The sequence below is a fragment of the Oncorhynchus mykiss genome, chromosome 5 (assembly GCF_057628025.1).
Source record: "Oncorhynchus mykiss isolate SJ-2025 chromosome 5, ASM5762802v1, whole genome shotgun sequence".
Taxonomy (NCBI): Eukaryota; Metazoa; Chordata; class Actinopteri; order Salmoniformes; family Salmonidae; genus Oncorhynchus; species Oncorhynchus mykiss.
In genome coordinates this window covers 87052104-87077265 of record NC_143026.1, presented here as the reverse complement: position 1 = coordinate 87077265, position 25162 = coordinate 87052104, and the positions used below count along the sequence as shown (strand labels likewise).

At 42.8% G+C, this 25162-nt stretch overlaps 1 protein-coding gene across 4 annotated transcripts in view; it reads left to right on the top strand.

The window, feature by feature from the left end:
* Positions 1–25162, top strand: part of pde4ba (phosphodiesterase 4B, cAMP-specific a) — a 341912-nt gene that overhangs the window by 61031 nt on the left and 255719 nt on the right. For 2 of the 4 annotated variants that reach the window (XR_016496357.1, XM_090236201.1), the window contains exons 1-2: positions 11520–11679; positions 16847–16942. Coding sequence is in view for 2 of the 4 variants with exons in the window: in XM_090236201.1 (XP_090092327.1) it covers positions 16901–16942 (42 nt within the window). In the remaining 2 variants the exon portion in view is untranslated. Of the gene's footprint in view, positions 1–11519; positions 11680–16846; positions 16943–25162 lie in introns of those variants that run through there. The other 2 variants (XR_016496356.1, XM_090236202.1) reach the window with 1 other exon arrangement.

Sequence of the window (25162 nt, the reverse complement as noted above, 5' to 3'; positions counted from 1 at the left end):
TTATTTCTTACGTTATTAGCCCAGAAAACCTACCAAGTATATTACTCGCTAATGTCCAGTCCCTTGTTAAGAAAGTAGACGAAATTAGGGCAAGAGTTGCTTTCCAAAGAGATATCCGGAATTGTAACATACTCTGTTTCATGTAAATATGGCTAGCTTGGGACATGCTGTCGGAGTCAGTACAGCCAACGGGATTTTCAGTGCATCGTGCCAACAGGAATAAACATCTCTCCGGTATGTTCCATGATTAACGACTCATGGTGTAATTGTAACAACCTACAGTGTGTTAAATGTGTTAACCCTCGCAACGCTGCCGGCCTAGACGGCATCCATAGCCGCATCCACAGAGCATGCGCAGACCAGCTGGCTGGTGTGTTTACGGACATAGTCAATCAATCCCTATCCCAGTCTGCTGTCCCCACATGCTTCCAGGGGGTCAGCATTGTTCCTGTTCCCAAGAAAATGCAAGGTAACTGAACTAAATGACAATCGCCCCGTAGCACTCATTTCTGTCATCATGACATGCTTTGAGAGACTAGTCAAGGATCATATCACGTACACCATACCTGTCACCCTAGACCCACTTCAATTTGCTTACCACCCCAATAGGTCCACAGACGATGTGATCGCCATCACACTGCACAATGCCTTATCTCATCTGGACAAGAGGAATACCTATGTAAGAATGCTGTTCAGTGACTACAGCTCAGCATTCAACACTATAGTACCCTCCAAACTCATCATTAAGCTTGAGTCCCTGGGTCTTGACCCCGCCCTGTGCAACTGGTTCCTGGACTTCCTGACGGGCTTCCCCCAGGTGGTGAAGGTAGGAAACAACATGTCCACTCTGCAGATCCTGGTGCGGTCTGCACAAATCATCACCAGGGGCTAACTTACCTGCCCTCCAGGGGCAAAAAAGAAGGCAAAAAAGATAATCAAGGACAATAACCACCCGAGCCACTTCCTCTTCACCCCGCTTCCATCCAGAAGGTGAGGTCAGTACAGATACATCAAAGCTGGGACAGAGAGATTGATAAACAGCTTCTATCTCAAGGCCATCAGATTGTTGCCACAGAGAGGCGGCTGCCTACCTACAGACTTGATATCATTGGCCACTAATAAACAGAACACTATTCACTTTAATAATACCACGTTAAGAATGTTTACATATCTCACATTACTTATCTCATATATATATATACTCTATACTACACTATCTATTGAATCTTAGCCGCTCTGTAACTGCTCATCCATATATTTTTTATTTATATATTCTTAACCCATTCCTTTACTAGATTGTGTGTATTAGGTTTTGCTGTGGAATCTGGGTAATTTCGCTACACATTTCGCTACACATCTACTTACCATGTGTATGTGACCAATAAAATTGTATTTTATTTTATTTTATTTGCTCTTGATCCAATCAGGGATCATCACCTTCAGTGCACAATAACTTTAGTTCAGGCACTGTCATTTCCTGTCTGTGTGTCACTCACGTGTGTGTGTGTGTATGAAAGAGAGTGTTTGTGTGTGTGTGTGTCTCTCATGGTGTGTATGCCTTATGTAAACAGATTGGCGGTTTGGCAGGTATCAGCCAAAGAGGATTTTTAGGTCTAAACCATCGGTAAACACACTGGGTTATATAAATGTGCCGTCATCCATCCGTCCAGGTTTTCTCCAGCACCTACAGTTGAAGTCAGAAGTTTACATACACTTAGGATTGAGTCATTAAAACTTGTTTTTCAACCTCTCCACAAATTTCTTGTTAACAAACTTTAAGTTGGTTAGGATATCTACTTTGTGCATGACACAAGTAATTTTTCCAACAATTGTTTACAGACAGATTATTTAACTTATAATTCACTGTATCACAATTCCAGTGGGTCAGAAGTTTACATACACTAAGTTGACTGTGCCTTTAAACAGCTTGGAAAATTCCAGAAAATTATGTCATGGCTTTAGAAGCTTCTGATATGCTAATTGACATAATTTGAGTCAGTTGGAGTGGGACATGTGGATGTATTTCAAGGCCTACCTTAAAACTCGGTGCCTCTTTGCTTGACATGATTAAAAAATAAATCAGCTAAGACCTCCAATTGTAGACCTCCACAAGTCTGGTTCATTGTTGGGAGCAATTTCCAAACGCCTGAAGGTACCACGTTCATCTGTACAAACAATAATACGCAAGTATAAACACCATGGGACCACCCAGCCGTCATACCGCTCAGGAAGGAGACGTGTTCTGTCTCCTAGAGATGAGCGTACTTTGGTGTGAAAAGTGCAAATCAATCCCAGAACAACAGCAAAGAAGCCTGTGATGTTTCTGGGGAAACAGTTACCAAAGTATATATATTCACAGCAAAACGAGTCCTATATCGACATAACCTGAAAGGCCGCTCAGCAAGGAAGAAGCCACTGCTCCAAAACTGCCATAAAAAAAGCCAGACTACGGTTTGCAACAGCACAAGGGGACAAAGATCATACTTTTTGGAGAAATGTCCTCTGGTCTGATGAAACAAAAATAGAACTGTTTGGCCATAATGACCATCGTTATGTCTGGAGGAAAAAGGGGGAGGCTTGCAAGCCGAAGAACAACAACCCAACCCGTGAAGCACAGGGTGGCAGCATCATGTTGTGGGGGTGCTTTTCTGCAGGAGGGACTGGTGCGCTTCACAAAATAGATGGCATCAAGATATGAGTCAAGTTAAACCTTGGTCGCAAATGGGTCTTCCAAATGGACAATGACCCCAAGCATACTTCCAAAGTTGTGGCAAAATGGCTAAAGGACAACAAAGTTAAGGTATTGGATTGGCCATCACAAAGCCCTGACCTCAATCCTATAGAAAATTTGTGGGCAGAACTGAAAAAGTGTGTGCGGGCAAGGAGGCCTACAAACCTGACTCAGTTACACCAGCTCTGTCAGGAGGAATGTGCCAAACTTCACCCAACTTATTGTGGGAAGCTTGTGGAAGGCTACCTGAAATGTTTGACCCAAGTTAAACAATTTAAAGGCAATGCTACCAAATACTAATTGAGTGTATGTAAACTTCTGACCCACTATTATTCTGACATTTCACATTCTTAAAGTTGTGAAATGTCAGTTATTATTATACTATTATTCTGACATTTCACATTCTTAAAGTTGTAAAGTGGTGATCCTAACTGACCTAAGACAGGGCAGTTTTACTAGAATTAAATTGTGAAAAACTGAGTTTAAATGTATTTGGCTAAGGTGTATGTAAATTTCCGACTTCAACTTTATGTGACAGAACATTTGTGTGGTTTAAAGTAGATGAGTCATGTATGGATCTGGACGTTGGATTCATTCATAGCATGAAATGATGTTATAGATATAAATTAAACCAGTTTTTTTCCTGAAATATTTAAACATTTAAATGCATTTCTTTGTGCTATTGCTATAATTTGTTGTGATCAATCTGCGTATGTTAGGCCTTTAATTCCGATTTTCCACTACCTACAGGACAGAGGATTTCTATGGTGAAAATGATTGCTGTCCAATTTCATACCACTCTGTGTTATTGAACATGTTTTGAAGGCTGCTGCTGCAAACCAATAAATATAAAAGCATGATGAAGTATTGTATTGTACCCCTGTTCCTTTGTGGACAGCTCAGTGGCTTCTATTCTAGTAGGATATTTTTCTGTTGGAGTTACTGTTGATGCTCCATGATAATGACAGTTAATGACCGTTGATGATGACGTATTCTATCAGATCCCATCATAGATTAGGTAGATTGGGATTACAGTATAGAAAACATGAGAGCCAGCTCTGAAAACAATGGCTCCTTAGTTCCTTTAGTTTGCCCTCTTTGGCCTAACCTCTACATGAGCTGTGGTGTGGACTCACAGTACAGTGTGGACAGAATTACATCTAATTATCTCTGATCCATAATCTCTACCAGTCTGTCATGATCATTCCCAATAGACAGCCTTCTGGGGGTCCTGAGACTCAACCACTGTCTTTATAATTTTATGGTGATTATTTACTATATGCTGCATTCCAAATCTAGCTGGTATTTGTATATACTGAAAAATACTATGGTAACGAGCTGTACTTTCAGATTTTTATCCCAAAGGTCAATGAATCGTAGCTAGTGATTGTTATTCAGTTAAGCATTTTACATATTAACAAGCAGCCATATTTATTAGGCTGTGTCCTCCAGGCATATACCTTATTAATGATACATTCAGCTCCACAGATAGCATGGATTTATAGTATTCATGTATTATAATCACATGTATAAGGAAGTAATAAGCTCTTCAAACTCAAAATCATGTATCTTTGTGTATTAAGCTAAAGCCCTTGACCCAGGTTCTTTGTTTGCAGATTTTTAGAGGTTCTCTCTCTCTCACCCTTCCACTCGTTCTCTCTCTGCCTCTCTCTCTCACCCTCACTTACTCTCTCCCTGTGTGTCTGTGTGTGTGTGTGTGTGTGTGTGTGTGTGTGTACAATACATGTTTGTCCAATAACATAGCTGAAGCAAGGCACCCTTTGGATTCGTACCAGATCAGGAGAGGATCCAATCAGTCCTACTCTTACAGAAATATTGATGTTATTCAATGTTAAGCATGGTTGTGTTTGTACTGCTAAGCTCTGTCCATAGCCACCATCAGTGATGTATTTATACCCCACTGCCTTTATGCTTTGGTTGCCTTAGCATTCACTGTTGAAAATGCTTTAGACTATACTTGATTTGATTGAGTTGTAGTGTACCAACTCAACATTATTCTGTTATTTTTCTCTGCGCTACTGGAAATTACTGATCTATCTTTAGCTCCTCTCAGAAACAAATGTTGTCATGATTATTATTATTATTATAGGTTGTGTGGTTGTGTGTGGATAGTTCCACTGTGAGGTAAGCATGACTAAAAACGATGACAAAACATCCTGTGAAATTGTACCACTACTCTGACTGGATTGAGGTTTGTATTTCCTGTTTCCGAAGCAGCCTAACTGTCTGAAACAGTGTTAATATCATCAGGATGGGGCAGTCTTAGAAAAGAGAGCAAAGGCGTAGCATTATTCCATTTGAATGGGGTTCCCATTGAGAAACAGTGAACATGTATGTAACACTTTTGACACAGGTGTGGATGTCTTGTGAAAGTCAGTAAGCACATTAGTTTCAGGGTACAGGGCACTGCCAGGGCACGGCTGGTCAGTCAGTCATGACGCCAGACTACACAGAACAAGGCCACAACAGAGCCTTTGTGTCTGATATTATTATGATCCCCTCATTAAATGAATTAAGGCCAGGATATTATTTCTTCCAGACAGATGCACCACACTAGGGACATAATGTTCCAGATGTTTTCATCTGATAAATGTGTAATATTAGATGATAATAGAGGCCCTGCTCTTCTCTGTATGTGACCCTGTTTCTGGGTACAAGGGACTCATTTGAATTTGATATTGATGAAAGATTTTTGGATGAAAGACTTGGCAGTATAAGAATATTTTGAAGATAAATACACAACACAGAGGATGAGAGGACTAAAAACGAGAGTACTAATGGTCAATAAGGAATTGTAAATAGGAGTTGGGTTTCAGTTCAACATCTGTTTAGAATCTGTGGAATGTCACTCCTGAACTCAGTGCTACGTTCTGTACATTGAGTCTGGAGCAGGATACTTGTTATTTGGCCATTGGCCAGTTCTACTGCAAGGACTTCTGATCGGTCAACCCCAGGCTTGGTTGGGGGGTTATAAATGGCATCCTGTTCCTTTGTTCAGTGGAGAAAAACTGAGGACAGAGGAGACGCAACATCTACCTCCCAGCATAACATCTTGATTTGTCCTTCTCAAATTAACCTATTTTTCTACCCTTTATTTGCTTTGGAGTTTGTGTTATTGAAGAATAACATCAACTGCTAACAGCTGGACTGAAAAAAGTATTTGTTTGTGTGTGTGTGTTTGTCAGAGGAGCCTGGTTTGATGTAGATGAGAATGTGTTTTCATGTATGCTGAAGAAGCCAGATATTGTTGTTGTGAGGGAGGCCAGAGGGAGGGCTGATTCTGGAAGTGGGCTGCTACACCTCCAGAATCAACGTGTCAGGCCTTTTCTGACAAGCTGCTCCTAATCACGCCTGAACAGCCTCCGGTATCAGTGCACACTGTGGTGATATTGGTAAGTCTGGATCATGTTCACAGGCTGACAGTACCTGGCCTTCAGATAGCAGTCTGGCCATGTTCACAGGCTGACAGTAGCTGGCCTTCAGATAGCAGTCTGGCCATGTTCACAGGCTGACAGTAGCTGGCCTTCAGATAGCAGTCTGGCCATGTTCACAGGCTGACAGTAGCTGGCCTTCAGATAGAAGTCTGGCCATGTTCACAGGCTGACAGTAGCTGGCCTTCAGATACAAGTCTGGCCATGTTCACAGGCTGACAGTAGCTGGCCTTCAGATAGCAGTCTGGCCATGTTCACAGGCTGACAGTAGCTGGTCTTCAGATAGAAGTCTGGCCATGTTCACAGGCTGACAGTAGCTGGCCTTCAGATAGCAGTCTGGTCATGTTCACAGGCTGACAGTAGCTGGCCTTCAGATACAAGTCTGGCCATGTTCACAGGCTGACAGTAGCTGGCCTTCAGATAGCAGTCTGGACATGTTCACAGGCTGACAGTAGCTGGCCTTCAGATAGCAGTCTGGCCATGTTCACAGGCTGACAGTAGCTGGCCTTCAGATAGCAGTCTGGCCATGTTCACAGACAAAAAAACAACAACAAAAAAACAGATTTTCATCAAGTCAAATAATGCTTGTATCTAAACCAAAGTAGATAATTGAAAGATTGTTCTGTACATCATTTGGGGTCTCTATAAGCTTCTAAATGAGGTCCTAAACCTAGCATGAAAGTGCCTCCTTGTAGCTGTGTGGGCTAATGTAGTCTAAATGTTTTCAATGGGGTAAGTTGAGCCAATGGCCATGGGGTAAGTTGAGCCAATGGTTCAGCAAATTGAAGTGTTTTCTTCCCAGGCGTAATACAAGGCATTATCACTGGGATATGAGGTAACAACAGGGCTTGAGTTAGACAGTACTTGGGAGTTTCCGGCGCCGACAGAGATGGCCACCTCGCTTCGCGTTCCTAGGAAACTATGCAGTATTTCGTTTTTTTACGTGTTATTTCTTACATTGGTACCCCAAGTAATATTAGGTTTCATTACATCGCGCACCACTCCCTAGCATACTACCCGCCAGTGTCCAGTCTCTTGACAACAAGGTTTATGAAATCCGAGCAAGGGTAGCATTCTAGAGAGACATCAGAGACTGTAACGTTCTTTGCTTCACGGAAACATGGCTCACTCGAGAGACTCTATCGGAGTCGGTGCAGCCAGCTGGTTTCTTCACGCATCACGCCGACAGAAACAAGCATCTTTCTGGTAAGAAGAGGGGCGGGGGGGTATGCCTTATGATTACCGAGACGTGGTGTGATCATAACAACATACAGGATCTCAAGTCCTTCTGTTCACCTGACTTAGAATTCCTCACAATCAAATGTCGACCGCATTATCTACCAAGAGAATTCTCTTCGATTATAATCACAGCCGTATATATTCCCCCCCAAGCAGACACATCGATGGCCCTGAACAAACTGTATTTGACTCTATGTAAACTGGAAACCACATATCCTGAGGCTTCATTCATTGTAGCTGGGGAGTTTAACAAGGCTAATCTGAAAACGAGACTCCTTAAATTCTATCAGCATATCGATTGCGCAACCAGGGCTGGTAAAACCCTGGATCATTGTTATTCTAACTTCTGCGACGCATATAAGGCCCTCCCCCGCCCTCCTTTCGGAAAAGCTGACCACGACTCCATTTTGTTGCTTCCAGCCTACAGACAGAGACTGTCTTTCGGATGCGACGTTAAACGGGTGTCCTGACTCTCTGAGGTCATTAAAGATCCCATGGGACTTATCGTAAAAGTAGGGGTGTTAACCCCGGTGTCCTGGCTAAATTCCCAAACTGGCCCTAAAACCATCATGGTCACCTAATAATCCCCAGTTTACAATTGGCTCATTCCTCTCCCCTGTAACTATTCCCCAGGTCATTGCTGCAAATGAGAACGTTTTCTCAGTCAACTTACCTGGTAAAATAACGAATAAATAAAACACGAAGCTCCCGCGCTCAGGTCTGTTCAACGCTGGTCCGACCAATCTAATTCCACGCTTCAAGACTGCTTCGATCATTGATTGGGATATGTTCCGCATTGCGTCCAACAACAACATTGACGAATACGCTGATTCGGTGAGCGAGTTCATTAGAAAGTGCATTGACGATGTTATACCCACAGCAATGATTAAAACATTCACAAACCAGGAACCGTGGATTGATGGCAGCATTCGCGCAAAACTGAAAGCGCGAACCACTGCTTTTAACCAGAGCAAGGTGACCGGAAATATGACTGAATACAAACATTGTAGCTATTCCCTCCGCAAGGCAATCAAACAAGCTATGTGTCAGTATAGAGACAAAGTAGAGTCAAATTTAACGGCTCAGACACGAGGTTTGTGGCAGGGTCTACAGTCAATCACGGATTACAAAAAGAAAACCAGTCCCGTCGTGGACCAGGATGTCTTGCTCCCAGACAGACTAAATAACTTTTTTGCTCGCTTTGAGGACAATACAGTGCCACTGACACGGCCCGCTACCAAAACCTGCGGACTCTCCTTCACTGCAGCCGAAGTGAGTAAAACATTTAAACGCGTCAACCCTCGCAAGGCTGCAGGCCCAGACGGCATCCCCAGCCGCGCCCTCAGAGTATGCGCAGACCAGCTGGCTGGTGTGTTTACGGTCATATTCAATCAAGCCTTATCCTTGTCTGCTGTTCCCACATGCTTCAAGAGGGCCTTGAAAGCTAAGGTAACTGAGCTAAATGACTACCGCCCCGTAGCACTCACTTCCGTCATCATGAAGTGCTTTGAGAGACTAGTCAAGGACCATATCACCTCCACCCTACCTGACACCCTAGACCCACTCCAATTTGCTTACCGCCCCAATAGGTCCACAGACGATGCAATCGCAACCACACTGCACACTGCCCTAACCCATCTGGACAAGAGGAATACCTATGTGAGAATGCTGTTCATCAACTACAGCTCAGCATTTAACACCATAGTACCCTCCAAGCACTCACAAACTACAGATGCACAATCGAGAGTTGCCTGGTACGGCAACTGCTCCGCCCACAACCGTAAGGCTCTCCAGAGGGTAGTGAGGTCTGCACAACGCATCACCGGGTCAAACTACCTTCCCTCCAGGACACCTACACCACCGATGTCACAGGAAGGCCATAAAGATCATCAAGGACAACAACCACCCGAGCCACTGCCTGTTCACCCCGCTATCATCCAGAAGGCGAGGTCAGTACAGGTGCATCAAAGCTGGGACCAAGAGACTGAAAAACAGCTTCTATCTCAAGGCCATCAGACTGTTAAACAGCCATCACTAACATTGAGTGGCTGCTGCCAACATACTGTCTCAACTCCAGCCACTTTAATAATGGAAATTGATGGAAATGTTTGTAAAAATGTATCACTAGCCACTTTAAACAATGCTACTTAATATAATATGTTTACATACCCTACATTACTCATCTCATATGTATATACTGTACTCTATATCATCTACTGCATCTTTATGTAATACATGTATCACTAGCCACTTTAAACTATGCCACTTTTATATGTTTACATACCCTAAATTACTCATCTCATATGTATATACTGTACTCGATACCATCTACTGTACCATTACTCATTCATATATCTTTATGTGCATATTCTTTATCCTCCTACACTTGTGTATATAAGGTAGTAGTTGTGGAATTGTTAGGTTAGATTACCCGTTGGTTATTACTGTATTGTCGGAACTAGAAGCACAAGCATTTCACTACACTCGCATTAACATCTGCTAACCATGTGTATGTGACAAATACAATTTGATTTGATTTGAAGTGTAAAATTAAAGGTACACCTAGGTGTGTTAGGTGTTAAGCCTGTGTTAAAAGATGCTTTAAATTATTAAAAGACAAACAAGCAATTGTGATTGTGTTGAATTGTGTTTGGGGAAAAATGTAGACATGGTTTTAAAAAGGTACTGTTAATATTTTATTCAGTACAGACATTTTTGGGGCGGCTTAACCCACCCTGCCCCGCGGCTCAACTTACCCCATACCCGGAGAAAGTTGTGCCAAGAGGTCACTTTTTTGGGACATAGTATGTTTTCCAAACTGTAATGTTACACATGTTACACACCCTGAAATATATGTATATATCTTTGTTACTATATTTCCCTTGACAGAGTGATGCTGAATTAAAAAGCTAAACTAACCCTACTCTTCCCTATTTACGCCTGTGGTCCTGCCTGTCGAAACACCTGTTTATGGCTGAATGGGGTGGTAACGAAGCAGAATTAATGCCAATTAGCCTTCCTCAGATGTCCAGTTTGGCACACACATACACACACACACACACACACACGCGCGCACACACACACACACACACACACACACACACACACACACACACAAACACAACACACACACACATACACAACACACACACACACACACACACACACATACACAACACACACACACATACACAACACACACACACACACACACACACACATACACAACACACACACACATACACAACACACACACACACACACACAGCCTGGTACCAAAAGTCATACACCATCATTGTTGCTGTTCCTGTTCCCTGAAGAGCCAGTTGTTTGAACACCACAGCTTACAAGAGCCAGGACAGCCCCGTTTAATTCACTAATCTACATTTATGAAACACATAATTCCCATGCAGCCAATCGTAATCCGATAATGAGTGTGTGCTTGTCACTGAAAATTATCCTCTTAATGTGTAGCTAAAGACCTAGATATGGGTTTTCCTGTTCGTAGAAAACATGAGAGCCATATGGATTGAAGAGAGAGTTTAATGAAGGCGCATCACTTTTTGCACGTTATTTAGTAAAACGTATTTAGTAAAACATGTAATAGTGAAGTATTCAGTAAACGACAGGCCATATGACAGAGCACAGTGGCAGTCCTGGACCCTGGTCCTGAATAAAAACAGAAAGCTCTCATGTCAAACATTTGCCTTGAGACAAGACTGTATACATGGCAGTAAACTCCTATGGCGTCCAGCAAGTGTAACAGCTGTCAGTCAGAGTGAACAGGAGAGTACAGATGTAGGATCTTAATTTGACCACTCTTCTGTTGCTGAGAATTTCCCTGCACCGCAGCTTCCTGATTTATATAAATTCACTGAAAACCCACACTAACACACATATTAACAGTATAGCAATTTTCATGTCTCCTACTTTAGTCCAGTTACTAGCCTAACCACCGATCAAGCAACATTATGGACTAAACGTTAAAATCCTGTTCCTGCAGGATTCTTTTGCTGTGACAATAAGGTCAAATTGAGAGCCTATATCTGTAAGCTGAGGACCAAGAGGAAGTGGTTGAGCTCTGATCTCTAACAGACAGTAAAGAGGAAACAGGTCCAAGTCCTTCATCCAATCAAAACATCCCCATGACCTGTTCCTGATCACAACTGTCTGTCAGCTTCCTCAATGCAACTGGTATCTGGATTTAGTCAGGAACGTTTTAGTCGACCACTAACCATAGCTATCAGTGCCGAACAGGTGAGTGATAACCTGTTCCTGCTCACAACTGTCTGTCTGGCTGCTTCCTCTAGCAGTCTATAACAACAGGTGTCTAGTTCTAGTCAGGAGTGTATTTCAGACTGTAAAGCATCACTACCATAGCTATCAGTGTCAAGAGGGTGAGTGAAATAGCTCTAAGGCTTTTAAAACAGGCAAATTAATATTTTCATAAGTGCTTCTCCAAATCGGTTTGACTTTGCCCACATGCTGTAGTGTGCTTAGGGAGACAGTGTTCTGTAGAACGTATGCTAATTCCTTGTTTGTAAATGGAATATTATATTTTCAGTATATGCCCTGTGGTTTTAACACAAGCCTGATGAATGTTTTTAACAGACTGCAGCCATCTGTTTTACGGACATGGGCTGTCCTTTATCTAACCTTTTAACTGACCACGTCTCCCGATCTCTCTCTAACCCTCTCTCTCTCTCTCTCTCTCTCTCTCTCTCACACACTCTCGCTCTCACTCTCGCTCTCTCTCCATCACTGACCCACTCTTTCTCTCTCTCAACTCTTTATTCTTTCACACTTTTTCTCTATCCACTCTGTCTTCCCCCTCTCTCTTCCCTCTCCTAATAGTCTTTTTCTCCTTACTTACTATATCCTCTTTCTCCCCTACAATTCAATTCAATTCAAGGGGCTTTATTGGCATGGGAAACATGTGTTAACATTGCCAAAGCAAGTGAGGTAGATAATATACAAAAGTGAAATAAACAATAAAAATGAACAGTAAACATTACACATACAGAAGTTTCAAAACAATACAGACATTACAAATGTCATATTACATACAGTGCCTTGCGAAAGTATTCGGCCCCCTTGAACTTTGCGACCTTTTGCCACATTTCAGGCTTCAAACATAAAGATATAAAACTGTATTTTTTTGTGAAGAATCAACAACAAGTGGGACACAATCATGAAGTGGAACGACATTTATTGGATATTTCAAACTTTTTTAACAAATCAAAAACTGAAAAATTGGGCGTGCAAAATTATTCAGCCCCCTTAAGTTAATACTTTGTAGCGCCACCTTTTGCTGCGATTACAGCTGTAAGTCGCTTGGGGTATGTCTCTATCAGTTTTGCACATCGAGAGACTGACATTTTTTCCCATTCCTCCTTGCAAAACAGCTCGAGCTCAGTGAGGTTGGATGGAGAGCATTAGTGGTTAGCAAAAGCAAAAGGTTAGGTGAAAAAATCTGAAAATTTTCCCTTGAGCAAGGTATTTAACCATAATTGCTCATATAAGTTGCTCTGGATAAGAGTGTCTGCTAAAGGACTAAAATGTAAAATATAAAAATAATAAAAATAAATGATGTGCTGGTATGTCGCTCTGTAAAGCTAGAAAAACAATTGACATCAGGATGAACTCGCAAAAATGAACATTCAACACTCAATGTTGTTATCTGTCTCCCAATGCCTCCTCGATATCTCCATCATCACCGGGGATTTAGCTAACCCCCCTGTCCCATACCAGAGAGCTGAAATTGATTTACCCACCCTATGATTTAATGAAGCTCTGACCTCGGGTTACCACTCCCACTGCAGCCTGGCCTGGCCACCACCCATTATTATTATGATTTGAACCAAAGATCATGCAACAGTGGTGTCTGTGTATAAACCACAAGTGGTGATAAGGTTATGATAGGGTTATGATAAGGTTATGATAGGGTTATGATGGGCTCCCGAGTTGCGCAGCAGTCTAAGGCACTGCATCTCAGTGCTAGAGGCCGTGATTGTGAGTCCCATAGGGAGGCGCACAATTGGCCCAGCGTCGTCCGGGTTTGCCCTGTGTAGGCCGTCATTGTAAATAAGAATTTGTTCTTAAATGACTTGCCTACTAGTTAAATAAAGGTTAAATAAAACATATGTGTTTTTAAATGATACGGTTACACGCGCACATAAACACACACATAAACCCACACGCACACATAAACACACACATAAACCCACACGCACACATAAACACACACGAACACATAAACACACACATAAACCCACACATAAACCCACACGCACACATAAACACACATAAAGACATAAACACACACACAACACACACGCACAAACACACATAAACACACATCCATCTTAAACTACCTGGAGAACATGAACAGCTCTTCTCTGAAACACACTGGTTGTGTGTGTTACAGTACACAGACAGACCGGATGATGATCATTGAGTCAGGAGTCAGAACAAGATAGTGTATAAACAAAGGATCTGAATAAATGAGAGCTAACACAGAGCCATTTAGGAGAACAGAGCAGAGCTTCTCCACACCACATACTGAGTGAAACTGTAAGGACACGCGCAGCACTGTGATCCTGACTGAAACTGCCCATGTTTTTCCATCATTAGCATAACTGTCACTTCAAATCAAATCAAATTGTATTTGTCACATGCACCGAATGCAATACGCCGAACAAAAATATAAATGCAACATGCAACAAATTGAAATATTTTCGTAAGTTACAATTCATATAAGGAAATCAGTCAATTTAAAATACAGACCTTACCGTGAAATTCTTACTTACAAGCCCTTAACCAACAATGCAGTTAAGAAAAATATGTGTTAAGTAGAAAATAGATAGGTTAAAAATAATTGAAGAGCAGCAGTAAAATAACAATAGCAAGGCTATATGCAGGGGGTACCAGTAGTCTGGGTAGCCATTTGATTAGCTGTTCAGGAGTGTTATGGCTTGGGGGTAGAAGCTGTTGAGAAGCCTTTTAGACCAAGACTCCGGTACTCCTTGCCGTGCAGTAGCAGAGAGAACAGTCTAGGACTAGGGTGGCTGGGGTCTTTGACAATTTTTAGGGCCTTCCTCTGACACCGGCCTGGTATAGAGGTCCTGGATGGCAGGAAGCTTGGCCCCAGGGATGTACTGGGCCGTACGCACTACCTCCTGTAGTGACTTGTAGTCGAAGGCCGAACAGTTGCTATACCAGGCAGTGATGCAACCAGTGCTCTCGATGGTGCAGCTGTAGAACTCTTTGAGGATCTGAGGACCCAAATCTTTTCAGTCTCCTGAGGGGGAAAAGGTTTTGTCGTGCCCTCTTCACGACTGCCTTGGTATGCTTGGACTATGGTAGTTTGTTGGTGATGAAGACACCAAGGGACTTGAAGCTCTCAACCTGCTCCACTACAGCCCTGTCGATGAGAATGGGGGCGTGCTTGGTCCTCCTTTTCCTGTAGTCCACAATCATCTCCTTTGTCTTGATCACATTGAGGGAGAGGTTGTTGTCCTGGCACCACACGGCCAGGTCTCTGACCTCCCTATAGGCAGTCTCATCATTGTCGGTGATCAGGCCTACCACTGTTGTGTCATCAGCAAACTTAATGATGGTGTTGGAGTCGTGCCTGGCCATGCAGTCATGAGTGAACAGGGAGTACAGGAGGGGACTGAGCACGCACACCTGAGGGACCCCTGTGTTGAGGATCATCGTGGCGGATGTGTTGTTACCTACCCTTAACACCTGTGGGCGGCCCGTCAGGAAGTCCAGGATCCAGTTGCAGATATAGGTGTTTATTCCCAGGGTCCTTAGATTAGTGATGAGCTTTAAGGGCACTATGGTGTTGAACGCTGAGCTGTAGTCAATGAATAGCATTCTCACATAGGTGTTCCTTTTGTCCAGGTGGGAAAGGGCAGTGTGGAGTGCAATATAGATTGCATCATCTGTGTATCTGTTGGGGCGGTATGCAAAGTGGAGTGGGTCTAGGGCTCCTGGGATAATGGTGTTGATGTGAGCCATGACCAGCCTTTCGAAGCACTTCATGGCTACAGACGTGTGTGCTACGGGTCGGTAGTCATTTAGGCAGGTTACATTAGTATTCTTGGGCACAGGGACTATGGTGGTCTGCTTAAAACATGGGAGAGGTTGAAAATGTCAGTGAAGACACTTGTCAGTTGGTTGGAGTACATGTTCTGGTAATCCATCTGGCCCTGCGACCTTGTGAATGTTGACCTGTTTAAAGTCTTACTTACATCGGCTGCGTGATCACACAGTCGTCCGGAACAGCTGATGCTCTCATGCATGTTTCAGTGTTACTTGCCTCTAAGCGAGCATAGAAGTAATTTAGCTCATCTGGTAGGCTCATGTCCCTGGGCAGCTCGTGGCTGTGCTTCCCTTTGTAGTCTGTAATAGTTAGCAGGCCCTGCCACATCCGACGAGCGTCAGAGCCGGTGTAGTACGATTCAATCTTAGTCCTGTATTGACGTGTTGCCTGTTTGATGGTTCGTTGGAGGGCACAGCGTGATTTCTTATAATCTTCCGGGTTAGAGTCCCACTCTTTGAAAGAGGCAGCTCTACCCTTTAGCTCAGTGGAGATGCTGCCTGTAATCCATGGCTTCTGGTTGGGGTATGTACGCACGGTCACTGTGGGGATGACGTCATCAATGCACTTATTGATGAAGCCAGTGACTGATGTGGTGTACTCTTCAATGCCATCGGAAGAATCACGGAACATATTCCAGTCTGTGCTAGCAAAACAGTCCGATAGCTTAGCATCTGCCTCATCTGACCACTTTTTTCCTCTGTTTCTTACTGTTGGTGTGCTTTGCTGACCTTGCGTGACCCTGTTCCCTTTCACACATCATCTGGCGTAGGGCTAGAGTTAGTCTATACCTGTTGTTTATGAAGCACGACAAATAACATTTGATTTGAGTGCGATGGGAGAGTGAAGACCTAGGATTGTCCTCACACTGTCCTCGCACTGTCCTCTCACTGTCCTCTCACTTTCCTCTCACTGTCCTCTCACTGTTGGACCAGCATTCCAGGTGAAGCTGGTTGAGAGAATGCCAAGAGTGTGCAAAGCTGTCATCAAGGCAAAGGGTGGCTACTTTGAAGAATCTCAAATATAAAATATATTTTGATTTCTTTAACACTTTTTTGCTTACTGCATTATTCCGTATGTGTTATTTCATAGTTTTGATGTCTTCACTATTATTCTACAGTATAGAAAATAGTAAAAATTAAAGAATGAGTAGGTGTGTCCAAACTTTTGACTGGTACTGTATATATATATACTGTATATATCTTGTTTTTATTTTACTATGTATATTTTATAGAATACTAAACAACTACACAAACTAAGTCCTCTTTGGACTCTACAACAGTAACATGTATGTGTGTGTGTATTGTGTTGTTCCAGGTGTGTATGTGAAGCTAGCTGCTTTGTAACAGAGTGAGGAATACTCCACGGAAGATGAGGAAGAGCAGGAGTGTGCTGACGGTGTCTCCCAATGATGTAAGTAACAACATTCCAACAATGTTCCAACAATATTGCCACAAGGTTCCAAGAACACTCATTCCCACCCTTGAATTCATCCCAGAGTGGCTCAGGATAAATTCAGAGAGAGAGAGAAAGAAAGAGAGGGGGAGAGAGAGGAAGGAGAGAGAGAGAGAGGGTGGGGGAGAAAGGGTAAGGAAGGAGAGAGAGAAGGAAAATAGAAAAAAAGGCTTCCACTCCAGTTGTCCCTAGTGATAGCAGTAGAAGGCACGCTTCTTCTGATCTAACCTGCAAACAGCTCAGTGACAGGGTAGACTGGAAAAAAACAGTCAGCCTCATGTTGGCTCATCTCTCAGCCTTATCCTATTCTCTGTTCTCTCTGCTCCTGTGCCTCCCTCTTACTTCTCTTACTAGATGGACAGTAGATAAAGGTGTGGGTGTAGTGTTACGTTGCTGTAGACAGTTTTGGCATTAGTCAGCCAGATGAGCTCTTATCCTCCATCTCCGTACCTCTCCTTTTCTCTCCCCTTATTGCATTTTTCAGCATCTCATGCTCTACCATTCTATTCAATGTCTCCTTCCTGTCGCTGTCACATTGTCCTTGCACCCTGTCACTAATCATTGCTCTCCCTTTCTCTTCCCTTTCCTCACTAAATGTATTGATCCCTTCCTTCTTGTTCTCCCTATGATTGCTCTCTTCTCCCTCTCTTTCTCTCTTTCTCTCTCCTCTCTCTCTTTCTCTCTCTCCTCACTCTCTCTTTCTCGCTCCTCTCTCTCTTCCTCACTCTTTCCCCTCTCTCTCTCCTCCTTCTCTCTCTGTAAAGTATCCTCTCTCCTCCCCCTCTCTGTCACTCTCTCTCTGTCTCTCTCTCCTCCATCTGTAGAGTATTCTCCTCCCCCTCTCTCTCTCTCTCTCTCGCCCTCTCTCTGTAGAGTATCTTCGTTTCCTCTCCTCCCTCTCTCCTCTCTCCAGCCTCCCTGGTCCTGCTCTAGCCTGGGTGCTTCCTGTGGGTTAGCAGTACTGTGTAGTAGGCCCTTCAGGCTGGCTGACAGGGATAGGCCCTCTCTGTCAGATTACTAAAGATAACACAAACACACAGGGGGGTAAGGGAGAACAATAGGTTTGTCTGGAGGATCATAGCAGGGGCTCAGGAGATGCTGACGGTGAATGGAGCTACTGTAGGAACTTGTACATGGACTGTGTTGTGTGTCTGAGGTGTGCATGTATTTATGTGTATAAGAAGTGCAGGATTCAGATTTTAAGGATAAGACACAGTTAGTCTGTTTGGAAGGGGTTTTAAGATGATCATAGACAGAGTAAGGCAGGAGGGTAAGAGCACCAGTGAAGGGGTCAGAGGTCGCGGAGGTTTGATGAGTCATTATTATTGGCTTTGGGCATAAATAGACTATAGTCTGGTATGGACTTGGCATAGTGTCATGTATGACCTCATAAGGGGTGGGATTAGATTGGGTGAGATGGTGCGTGTTTCTGTGTTTGCGTGTGTTAGACTTGAGTTGAAGTGTGTGTGTGTGTGTGTGTGTGTGTGTGTGTGTGTGTGTGTGTGTGTGTGTGTGTGTGTGAGGGGGAGGGCTCTACCTTTAGCTAGGGGGTTGTTATTGGATTCCAGTGTGTGTTGAGTGGAGGTGCAGAAGCACAGCTGTAGGCAACAGACAAAACGGCCTGATTAAATAACATCTAAGACACTCTTACAGCCAGGCCCACTGATGACTCATCACCCAGTCAGCTCAGCCTTAGTTTTTGTGTGTGTGTGTCTCCGTGCATGTGCCTGTGGTGTTTGTAGGAGGGCGCATAGATAGCTTTACGTGTGTCAGAGGCATCACTGGGATGGAACACTCTCCATTTAAATCGAATAGTCAGGATGAAAAACACAGCGAGTTGTACCTGCAAACACAGCCTTCATCAAGTCACTAACCACCTGAATCTATTCCTACCAGGTCCACATAATTGTTGCAATATCTCACTCTGTGGCCAGGTACAGTCTGCCTCTTGCTGTGTAGCAGCTCATACAGTCTGTCACTCGCTGTGTAACAACTCATACAGTCTGTCACTCACTGTGTCATTGACTTGTTTATTGTGTTATTGGCTTGTTTATTGTTTACTCCAAGTGTAACTCTGTGTTGTTGTCTGTGTCACACTGCTTTGCTTTATCTTGGCCAGGTCGCAGTTGTAAATCAGAACTTGTTCTCAACTGGCCTACCTGGTTATTAAATAAAGGTGTTGCAACAGTCTGTCACTCGCAGTGTAGCAACTCATACAGTCTGTCACTAACTGTGTAGCAACTCATACAGTCTGTCACTCACTGTGTAGCAACTCATACAGTCTGTCACTCGCTGTGTAGCAACTCATACAGTCTGTCACTCGCTGTGCAGCAACTTATATAGTCTGTCACACGCTGTGTAGCAACTCATACAGTCTGTCACTCGCTGTGCAGCAACTCATACAGTCTGTCACTCACTGTGTAGCAACTCATACAGTCTGTCACTTGCTGTGTAGCAACTCATACAGTCTGTCACTCGCTGTGCAGCAACTCATACAGTCTGTCACTCGCTGTGCAGCAACTCATACAGTCTGTCACTCACTGTGTAACAACTCATACAGTCTGCCTCTTGCTGTGTAACAACTCATACAGTCTGCCTCTTGCTGTGTAGCAACTCATACAGTCTGCCTCTTGCTGTTTAGCAACTCATACAGTCTGTCAATCAATGTGTAACAACTCATACAGTCTGTCATTCACCTTTCAATGTGTAACAACTCATACAGTCTGCCTTTCAATGTGTAACAACTCATACAGTCTGCCTTTCAATGTGTAACAACTCGTACAGTCTGCCTCTTGCTGTGTAGCAACTCATACAGTCTGTCACTCGCTGTGTAGCAACTCATACAGTCTGCCTCTTGCTGTGTAGCAACTCATACAGTCTGTCACTCGCTGTGTAACAACTCATACAGTCTGCCTCTTGCTGTGTAACAACTCATACAGTCTGTCAATCAATGTGTAACAACTCATACAGTCTGTCATTCACCTTTCAATGTGTAACAACTCATACAGTCTGCCTTTCAATGTGTAACAACTCATACAGTCTGCCTTTCAATGTGTAACAACTCATACAGTCTGCCTCTTGCTGTGTAGCAACTCATACAGTCTGTCACTCGCTGTGTAACAACTCGTACAGTCTGCCTCTTGCTGTGTAACAACTCATACAGTCTGTCACTCAATGTGTAACAACTCATACAGTCTGCCTCTTGCTGTGTAACAACTCATACAGTCTTTCACTCACTGTGTAACAACTCATACAGTCTGCCTCTTGCTGTGTAGCAACTCATACAGTCTGTCACTCACTGTGTAACAACTCATACAGTCTGCTTCTTGCTGTGTAACAACTTATACAGTCTGTCACTCGCTGTGTAACAACTCATACAGTCTGCCTCTTGCTGTGTAGCAACTCATGCAGTCTGCCTCTTGCTGTGTAACAACTCATACAGTCTGCCTCTTGCTGTGTAACAACTCATACAGTCTGCCTCTTGCTGTGTAGCAACTCATACAGTCTGCCTCTTGCTGTGTAACAACTCATACAGTCTGCCTTTCAATGTGTAACAACTCATACAGTCTGCCTTTCAATGTGTAACTAATCATACAGCCTGCCTTTCAATGTGTAACAACTCGTACAGTCTGCCTCTTGCTGTGTAATAACTCATACAGTCTGCCTTTCAATGTGTAACAACTCGTACAGTTTGCAACTCGCTCTACCGTTCTGCATGCCAGTTATGTTTTTCATATGCATTTTTGTGGAACAGTTTTATTTAATTTGTAATAACATCTTCATATCTCACAATCATTGTGATGTGGTGTGGTGGTTTATTTCTTTACTAACAAATGAGGAGAGACAAACTTCTCACACAAGTCAGAGTTATACTTAAACTAAATCTTTAATAATAAGAGCTTTGCAATAGCAATGACTTGTCAACGATTCACCATTTCTAATGATGGCAAGACAAAAGTACAAAGGTCTTTTATAGCCAAGATACACCCCTTTCAACATACATGACGAACAACAGATACATAGAATGGGTCACAAGGTTAAGACTCCAAAAATATCCTACATAAAGCCAACAAATAAAAACTACATCCTGCATGGCCTGTCTGCAATGAACTTGAAACATTGTATCAACTATTAACTTGGGTCAGCTGAAGCTTGCACAAGTGAACTTGTAACATTGTTCAAGATATTGTGGGTCCTCAGCTCAAGGGATAAGCAGTGCTTGACTTGAGCTCACCTGATTTCTGGTCTGGTTTGGAGGTATGATAGACAAAAACACATACAGGTGTAGGATCGAAATTGAGCCAACTTGCTACAGCAAAAAAAAAATATGCTTCAGCAAAAGGAAATGTAAAAATATTTGTAGAGGTTAATACATTTTTCATTAGGGAAAATCAAGTCAGAAAGTCCAAAGTGGAAATTACAAACTTCAGAAGTCTTTTAAAAGTTTTAAAAGTTTTAAAATGTCCTGCAACAGGGTGATCAAATGAAGATACTCCATATGTACTGTGCCCTTTTTAGCTATCTTTCAAAAAGCATGTTGATGAGTTATATAAGAAATTAGGAATTATTTTATAAGAATAGTTCATGCCTGTCATTAAATAACTGAAAACAAATAATTCAGTCCACATTCACACCTGTTATAGACTATGACGGTATTGTCTACAGTACCAGTCAATAGTTTGGACACACCTACTCATTAAAGGGTTTCTCATTATTTTTACTATTTACATTGTAGAATAATAGTGAAACATCAAAACGATGAAATAACTCATATGGAATCATGTAGTAAGCCAAAAAGTGTTAAACAAATCTAAATATATTTTATATTTGAGATTCTTCAAAGTAGCCACCCTTTGCCTTGATGACAGCTTTGCACACTCTTGTCATGATTCCCTGTCAAAATAAATGTGGAAAATGCATTTGATCATAATGCCATTTGACATTATGATCATAGTGCCTTCCCTGTTACAGCTCTGTTGCTATACACTTGACCTGGCATCAACTCCAATAGCTCCGTCACGGGGTTCCATTACAGGGGGAATATGACTGATCTCTGAAAACAACTCACTTCTCATGTCTGGCTCTGCTGTAGGATCACGGACCGGCTCTTCAGACCCAGTGTAGCATTAAGTACTAACTTCTCTCATCCTTAGCATTCATCAGTGGTGTAGAGGATCACAGGAGGCTGTAGTACTGCATATTTAAAAAGGAGATGCAACATGAGTAGCATCTCTTTTGATCAGGCTTTGATCAGCCTACTCTATCAAGTGATTTTCTTATAGATTCGGGGAGAAACCTGAATTCCCTCCTGACTACCTTCAACTCACATATGAGTGAGTCCAGAAGTAATGTTTTTTTCAGAGGAATTATTCAGTCTGTCATTTCTAGTCTTGCCAAAGAGAAGAAGAAACTAGTCATTTCAGACCTTGTTTGTGTGCTTACTGACTGTACATGACGTATTAAACTGTGTTTTAATATGACTGTATCATATCACAGTTTCTCCAGTGTGGCCTCATAGTCTCTCTGACGGCCAGTTTCCTTCATTTGGCTCTCACCTTCTGAGTACATTCATGCATGGTGAAAAATGTAATTAAATACACTATAATTCATTTTGGCTGGGCTAACAGTGAGACAGTGAGACACGTGGTGTTTGTTCTGCTAGCAGACAGACAGACAGACAGACAGACAGACAGACAGACAGACAGACAGACAGACAGACAGACAGACAGACAGACAGACAGACAGACAGACAGACAGACAGACAGACAGACAGACAGACAGACAAAAGGACATTCATGGATTTTAATCACAACTGTGAAACATAATTGAAGGAATCTAAGCCTGAAGGTAATGGAATTATGCTATCCATGTCAGAATATCTACTCTACACTTTACACCTAAACCAGCCAGTTAAGGTGTAAACTATTTCTGTTTCACTATATTTACTTATATAGTCCCTCCCCCCTGGACTGCTTTAAATGGTGGTGACAATATTTGAGAAATGTTTGTCATGCCAATAAAGCAATTTAAATGAGAGAGAGAGAGAGAGAGAGAGAGAGAGAGAGAGAGAGAGAGAGAGAGAGAGAGAGAGAGAGGGAGAGGGAGAGAGAGAGAGAGAGAGAGAGAGAGAGAGAGAGAGAGAGAGAGAGAGAGAGAGAGAGAGAGAGAGAGAAAACACAGGGCGTTGTTATGGTATTTTATCTCTATTCACAAACACACTGCTTCCCTCACCCCCAAACACTGTCATGTTTAATGGGAGAGGCACATCTGGTTCTCCTGTCTCCTCTCCACCAGTGTTCATCTTAGTCACCCATCACAACAAGCCTCTGAAACAACAAGCCTCTGATTTCAATATGAATTAAATGTGTGTGCATAGGCACAGTAGTGTGTTTGTCTCATTCATGTCTCTGAGCTGTCACCATTGTTCATTTTGAAATAAAGTATAGACCTCCCAATTCAAAAGGCCCTAATTAGTCTTTTTTTAAATCTCTCTTGAGGAGATTTAAGGTCCTAATTTCTTGGGGAATGGGGACAGGGATGACGATGACAATGTGGACAGGCTGGGCAGCATGCCAGCTGAGGACAATGCCCTCTAATGTGCTGCAGTCTGTGGGGTTGGGTACTGACCTTAGTTAGGGCTTGTTGTGTGTGTATGTGCAGATATGTTGGGTAATGACCCTGCAGCTCGGTGTCTGAGGCGGGGGGGATTCAGTTTGTAAATTCTCTGTACTCTGCATCAGTTGGCAGACCTTGTGATTTTATACTCTCATTTGTGGTGTTTTATTTCACACTCACCATCTCTCTTGCTGCCTATCTCTCTCTTACCTTATTTCCCTCTCATTGCTGTTTTCCTACTATCTCTCTCTTACCTTATTTCCCTCTCATTGCTGTTTTCCTACTATCTCTCTCTTACCTTATTTCCCTCTCATTGCTGTTTTCCTACTATCTCTCTCTTACCTTATTTCCCTCTCATTGCTGTTTTCCTACCATCTCTCTCTTACCTTATTTCCCTCTCATTGCTGTTTTCCTACTATCTCTCTCTAGCCACATCACCCTGTCTCTCAGTGTCCTCATCAGTTCTAGTCAGCAGAACTAGTATGAGCAGAGCAGTGAGTGTGTTAATTACCCTGACAGGTGAGTGTGAGCAGAGCAGTGTGTATGTCAATTACCCTGGCAGGTGAGTGTGAGCAGAGCAGTGTGTGTGTCAATTGCCCGGACAGGTGAGTGTGAGCAGAGCAGTGTGTGTGTGTGTGTGTGTGTGTGTTAATTACCCTGGCAGGTGAGTGTGATCAGAGCAGTGTGTGTGTTAATTACCCTGGCAGGTGAGTGTGATCAGAGCAGTGTGTGTGTTAATTACCCTGGCAGGTGAGTGTGATCAGAGCAGTGTGTGTGTTAATTACCCTGGCAGGTGAGTGTGATCAGAGCAGTGTGTGTGTTAATTACCCTGGCAGGTGAGTGTGAGCAGAGCAGTGTGTGTGTTAATTACCCTGGCAGGTGAGTGTGATCAGAGCAGTGTGTGTGTTAAATTACCCTGGCAGGTGGGTGTGATCAGAGCAGTGTGTGTGTTAAATTACCCTGGCAGGTGGGTGTGATCAGAGCAGTGTGTGTGTTAAAATCCCCTGGCAGGTGGGTGTGATCAGAGCAGTGTGTGTGTTAAAATCCCCTGGCAGGTGGGTGTGATCAGAGCAGTGTGTGTGTTAAATACCCTGGAAGGTGGGTGTGACTAATGAGTTGTTCCACCTCAAAATGGACCAGAAAGAGAATTGACACCCATCATCTCAGATTGTTCTGAAATATTTTCTGTAATTAGAAACAGATAAGATTAGCGTTCCTGAAACACAATTTGGTAGAAAGATTATTTGATATTATTCATATAATATTCAATAAATATAGTACTCGACATCTGATTTAGATTTGCATTTTTTAATTTCACCTTTATTTAAACAGGGAGGCCAGTTGAGAACAAGTTCTCATTTACAACTGCGACCTGGCACAGATAAAGCAGAGCAGTGAGACACAAACAACAACACAGAGTTACACATGGGATAAACAAACATACAGTCAATAATACAATAGAAAAGTCTATATACAGTGTGTGCAAATGAAGTCAATATACAATTTATTTATAAAGCCCTTTCTACATAAGCAGATGTTTCAAGTGCTTATACAGAAACCAAT